Source organism: Pongo abelii, chromosome 5 (genome assembly GCF_028885655.2).
Source record: "Pongo abelii isolate AG06213 chromosome 5, NHGRI_mPonAbe1-v2.0_pri, whole genome shotgun sequence".
Classification (NCBI taxonomy): domain Eukaryota; kingdom Metazoa; phylum Chordata; class Mammalia; order Primates; family Hominidae; genus Pongo; species Pongo abelii.
The window spans coordinates 32,424,269-32,430,268 of record NC_071990.2 but is presented as its reverse complement, the minus strand read 5'-3'; the positions used below and the strand labels follow the sequence as shown (position 1 = coordinate 32,430,268).

Genomic DNA, 6,000 nt, shown 5'->3' with positions numbered 1-6,000 from the left:
CAGCAGAGGGGGGCAGAGATGGAGGAAGTGAAAACTACCCAAATTCAGTGTTTGTTACAGATAATTCAGACTGCAAAATTTAGGGTAGACTATGTTCATTTATCACTGATAATGACAGTCTTAACATTCCCCTACAACAGGAAGACCAAGATTTCTCCAAAACCGGCCAGCATCTTGCCCATTCCCCAGAAGGAGAAAAATAAGTCCTGGCAAGAGCCAAAATAAGGCCCAGAAGCCCCCTGGGTTCCTTTTGCCAAGGTAAGTGGTTTCAAATTATAACAAGTTGCAGGTTCTCTGAGAAGCATCTGTAATAACCTGGCAAATTAAGCGTCCTCTCCTGGGAGGAGGAATACGGAACTCTGTAACCACCCAATACCTGTTTCCAGGTCCTGCCCCTCCTGAGGCACAGGGGCAGCCACCTTGCAATTCTCATCCCTAGAAAGGAGAGACCAGATCAACAAACAGCAGGGCTGGGACTGCCCAGGGGGTTCTGAGAGTCCTTCTCCCCTCCTATCACCTACCCTCCAGGCACACCGTCCTACTTCCCTCTACTTCCCCAGGGGTTGTCAGGGACAGAAGGCCCCTCCTTCATCCCCCCTAGTGTTCCTCCACTCTTCCCCCGCCCCCCATTACTAGGGTGTCCAGGACATTGTGTGACTCAGGAAACAGCTCAGACGTGAGGCTTGCAGCAGGCCGAGGAGGAGGAAGAGGGGCAGTGGGAGCAGAGGAGGTGGCTCCTGCCCCAGTGAGAGCTCTGAGGGTCCCTGTCTGAAGAGGGACAGGGACCGAGGCTTGGAAAAGGGGCTGTGGAATGCAGCCCCCTTCACTGCTGCTGCTGCTGCTGCTGCTGCTGCTGCTATGTGTCTCAGTGGTCATAACCAGAGGTGAGGCATGGTGTGGGTGAGGTGGGGGGACCCATCTCCCTTAGGAGGATGTCCAGTGGGGTGAGGGAAGAGGGCCAAGTCCCACGCTGTGTGAGGGACGCTGGATGGAGGAGATTCTCACTGCCCAAATAGAGACGGCCTCCAGGGAAAGACAGCTCTGCCCATGGAGCTGCTTCGGGCCTCGTGCCAGGGGTGATGACTGCTGGGGGATGGGTGAGAGGGTGCCCACCTCCAGGAAGAACCTCGTCAGCACTGGCACTGGAGGACTCTTACAGCCATAGGGAAGAGGGGAAGAGGGAACACACTGACCACCTGCTTGGGGAAGAGATGAGAGGGAAGCAGGAGACGGGGACATGAAAGGTCAGGCCTACTAAGTCCCTTTCTTAGTCCAGCTGTCGCCACCCCCCGGATGGCTCAATGCTGGGCCTTTCCGGGAGGAAATCTCTTCGAAGTCTCAGCCATTCACCTCCCGGGAGCCACCTCCGCCCCCCTTCTGACCCCTGTTGTCTTGCTTCCGAGAGATGGAGTCCGAGGCTGGACTTGGGAGGCCAGAGAATAAACAGGAAAGGGGGGTAGGGATTAGTAACTGGGATGGAGGGCATTGGGGCTGGGACTGGGTACCACGTGGAGAGTGGGGACAGGTGTGAAGAAGAGGTGGTTTAGAGCACCTGTGGGAGCTGCTGTGGGCAGGTCTCTCAGGAGCACACAGAAGAGGAAAGGTGGAGGCACAGCACCCAGGGCTTCCATCGCGCCTGCCTCTCCACCCTCAGGGCTGCTGTGTGGGAGTTTCCCAGAACCCTGTGCCAATGGAGGCACCTGCCTGAGCCTGTCTCTGGGACAAGGGACCTGCCAGTGAGTGTGCCTTGCAGGAGTGGGAGATTGGAGAGAAAAGGGGAGGGAGAGCAGAGGGGGAGAGGTGAGGAAGTGAGACCAAAGAAGAAAGGGAGGAAGTGAAGGAGATGAAGGGAAACAAATGAAGACAGAGGAGGGAGTGGGCAAGAATAGGAAGAGGGACCAGTGATGTGAGTTTCCCTCTCCTCCCCTGCCCAGGTGTGCCCCTGGCTTCCTGGGTGAGACGTGCCAGTTTCCTGACCCCTGCCAGAACGCCCAGCTCTGCCAAAATGGAGGCAGCTGCCAAGCCCTGCTTCCCGCTCCCCTGGGGCTCCCCAGCTCTCCCTCTCCATTGACACCCAGCTTCTTGTGCACTTGCCTCCCTGGCTTCACTGGCGAGAGATGCCAGGCCCAGCTTGAAGACCCTTGTCCTACCTCCTTCTGTTCCAAAAGGGGCCGCTGCCACATCCAGGCCTCGGGCCGCCCACAGTGCTCTTGCATGCCTGGATGGACAGGTAAGCGCTGCTGGGGGCGGCCAGGAGGGGACAGACAGGAGCAATAGGCTAGGCTGTGGGTGGGGAAGATGGAACTGGAGCCTGAGAAACTGCAAGCCCTTTGAAGACAGAAGCCATGAGAATCAATACGCCAATTCTTGGCAATCCACTTACCCACGACCAACATTCACCAGCATGGCTGTACTGATTGCTAAGATGTTAAAATATTTCCAAATTAAGGGTGCCATGAGCCCCCTTTGTGCACCATCCTGATGCCTATCCTAGCCCCCTTAATCTCCCCCCTTGCCTAGCAGCTAGAGGGTCATTGCTCTGCATACCAGGGGTCCTCCAGGCTTTTGCATTCTGAACATCTGAATGACTCCCATTCTGAGTGGAGGGAGCCATTATATCACCTGGGAAGACTGCAGTGGTGGGAGGGGCACCGGGAAGGGAGGAATGTGACCCAGAGAGTGGAGTGGGGGCCGCCCCAGGAGGAGGGATGTAACCCTGGGGCAAGCTTAGTGCTTCAGACTAGGGGCTCTGCGCCAGCCCCTGGATCCAAATGCCAGCTCTGCCACTGACCAGCTACATGACCTCATATAAGATATTTTAGCTTTCTGGTGTTCAGTTGTCAGCTGACAAACAGGGAGAGTAATGGTCACACTTCATAAGGTTGCTGAGAGGACACAAGGGGCTGATGCTCAGGAAGTGCTTGCTCAGCTCAGCACCTGGCACCTCCACTGCTGCCGCCATTACCACTGGTGCACATGGACTGTGAAGTGAGTCTCCAGGTGCCTAAACCCACTTAAAGATTAGGAAATCAGGATCAGAAAGGCAAAGTGGCTCACCCAAGGGTATACAACCAGTTGTGGCACAGCAAGGTGCCACCTGAGTCTCCTGCCTGCAGACGTGGGGTGCTTTTCACCTCCCCCAAGATCACCCACGTCCCAGATTTTCTCAGGCAAGGCCAATTTGCAATACTCTCATCATCACTTTAGAAGATATGGTCATTCCAGATAAACCCTCCCAAGCCATGACATCGCTGAGAGCAGGGGTGATGGAACAGAGCAAAGAGAGTATGGTAATAAAGGGAGGGAAATATGAAAATGAGACCCAGAGATAATCCAGAGTGAGCACTGAGTAACCTCAAATGGGCTAGAATTCGTTCAATGCTAGAAACGGCTCCCTCTGTCCTCTGCCTCAGGTGAGCAGTGCCAGCTTCGGGACTTCTGCTCAGCCAACCCATGTGTTAATGGAGGGGTGTGTCTGGCCACGTACCCCCAGATCCAGTGCCACTGCCCACCGGGCTTCGAGGGCCATGCCTGTGAACGTGATGTCAACGAGTGCTTCCAGGACCCAGGACCCTGCCCCAAAGGCACCTCCTGCCATAACACCCTGGGCTCCTTCCAGTGCCTCTGCCCTGTGGGGCGGGAGGGTCCACGTTGTGAGCTGCGGGCAGGACCCTGCCCTCCTAGGGGCTGTTCAAATGGGGGCACCTGCCAGCTGATGCCAGGGAAAGACTCCACCTTTCACCTCTGCCTCTGTCCCCCAGGTGTGTCCTCACAGGGGCTCTCCGGCCACCCCTCTCTCTGGGCAGGGCAGGATGTCTCCCTTGGAGCCCCCTCCCCCAGCTGATCCCATGACCCTGTCAGGTTTCATAGGCCCGGACTGTGAGGTGAATCCAGACAACTGTGTCAGCCACCAATGTCAGAATGGGGGCACTTGCCAGGATGGGCTGGACACCTACACCTGCCTCTGCCCAGAAACCTGGACAGGTGAGTTGTTTAAGCCACATCCATGACACCCATGGCCCAGAGAGTTGGCCCCTGGCCTCCCCTACTCATAGGGCTCCCAGCCTTAGCCCTTGTCCCCTCCCCAACCCCCTGCAGGCTGGGATTGCTCCGAAGATGTGGATGAGTGTGAGACCCAGGGTCCCCCTCACTGCAGAAACGGGGGCACCTGCCAGAACTCTGCTGGTAGCTTTCACTGCGTGTGTGTGAGTGGCTGGGGGGGCACAAGCTGTGAGGAGAACCTGGATGACTGTATTGCTGCCACCTGTGCCCCGGGATCCACCTGCATTGACCGAGTGGGCTCTTTCTCCTGCCTCTGCCCACCTGGACGCACAGGTATGGGGGTAGAGGGTATCAGGAGGTGGGAGGTAGAGAAGGAGGGTGAGAGAAGCACCAGGAGGACTGCTAGGAGCTTCAAGTGGCCTCTGAGAGCCTCACCCCCTCTTACCCCTCCAGGACTCCTGTGCCACTTGGAAGACATGTGTCTGAGCCAGCCGTGCCATGGGGATGCCCAGTGCAGCACCAACCCCCTCACAGGCTCCACACTCTGCCTGTGTCAGCCCGGCTATTCAGGGCCCACCTGCCACCAGGACCTGGACGAGTGTCTGATGGGTGAGGCCACTCCCACTTCAGAGCCTCTCTGAGCCTCAGACAGGCCTCTGCACTGAAGACAGAAAAGGGCGGATTGCTTTTCCAATTAAAAAACCAAACATCTTTTTCCTTGAATTTGCCCAGATTTGGCATCTCTTGCCTACATGACCCTCTCCCCAATGCTCAGCCCCTCAGTCCCCATGAATTTGGTCCCTTATTTCCTCTCCATCTTAAAGACACAAGCCCCTTCCCCAATTTGGTCTCGTCTGCCACATGCAGGCCCCCACACCTTCCCTGACAGTCTGACCTCCTTGCCCTTCCCGCCCTGACCCCTGTGGACTCCCAGCTCTTCTCTCCTCCCAGCCCAGCAAGGCCCAAGTCCCTGTGAACATGGCGGTTCCTGCCTCAACACTCCTGGCTCCTTCAACTGCCTCTGTCCACCTGGCTACACAGGCTCCCGTTGTGAGGCCGATCACAATGAGTGCCTCTCCCAGCCCTGCCACCCAGGGAGCACCTGTCTGGACCTACTTGCCACCTTCCACTGCCTCTGCCCACCAGGTATCAGCTGGATGGGGCCTTGGGTGGGGAAAACAAGGAACTAGTCCTGAACCCACTAGGAATGCCCCCTCCAGAGTAAGGACAGCCTCAGGCCAATTGACGTAAGTTACCACAGATGCTTCTCTCTCTACCCCCAGATGAAAACTCAGGGACACCCATGACCCCTAGGAGAAGGGTTACGACAGATGGTAGTGAGGTTTATGCATTCCTCAACTCGGGGGGAAGCTGCCATTCATTTCATAGTCATCATAGAGGCTGCACAACCTGGTCCACTGTACACAGCAGCCCAGCAAGAGAGGGTAGAAGAGCAGTTCGTAAACTTTCCGTGCCGCAGGCTTTGCTCAGGTCAACCCAGAATGCTCCCTCTAATCATAGAAACTCTCCCATGTAGAGATTCAAGGTAATCCCTTAAAATCCCAAAAGCCCTGTGATACAACAGGAAAATTTGGTACAACAAGAAAAAAATTGCTGCAAGACAGCACCCACCTCCAGGCTAGTTTTAAGGGGGAAAAGTCGCCCCAGGGAGAGAGCAACAGAGCCAACATCAAGGAGTTGAATGAAATCAGAAAGATAATCGCCAACTTTATGCCAGGTACTGTCTGAGCATCTTACAGGCATTGTCTCATCTACTTATTACAATAACCCTATGAGGTCAGCACTGCCCATTTTATAACTGAAGAAACTGAGGCACAGAGAGTTTAAGTGACTTGTCCAAGGTCACCCAGCTAGCAAGTGGCAGAGCTGAGATTCAAACCAAGGGCTTCAACAATTATAACCACTACCCCATGTTGACTTTCTAAACTGAGCAGCACCCAAAGATACTGGCTCAGGTCACCCCGCAGACAATCATAG

The 6,000-nt window shown here is 55.8% G+C and overlaps 1 protein-coding gene across 1 annotated transcript in view; it reads left to right on the top strand.

Moving 5' to 3' along the window:
- The first annotated feature begins 688 nt into the window (after positions 1 to 688).
- The window catches only part of LOC100436768 (notch receptor 4), a 33,024-nt gene continuing 27,712 nt past the window's right edge, over positions 689 to 6,000 (top strand). Inside the window, exons 1-8 of the mRNA XM_024248758.3 lie at positions 689 to 884; positions 1,655 to 1,736; positions 1,935 to 2,230; positions 3,414 to 3,761; positions 3,862 to 3,984; positions 4,099 to 4,335; positions 4,456 to 4,611; positions 4,954 to 5,148. Coding sequence (XP_024104526.2) covers positions 812 to 884; positions 1,655 to 1,736; positions 1,935 to 2,230; positions 3,414 to 3,761; positions 3,862 to 3,984; positions 4,099 to 4,335; positions 4,456 to 4,611; positions 4,954 to 5,148 — 1,510 coding nt within the window. The 5' untranslated portion in view covers positions 689 to 811. The remainder of the gene's footprint in view (positions 885 to 1,654; positions 1,737 to 1,934; positions 2,231 to 3,413; positions 3,762 to 3,861; positions 3,985 to 4,098; positions 4,336 to 4,455; positions 4,612 to 4,953; positions 5,149 to 6,000) is intronic.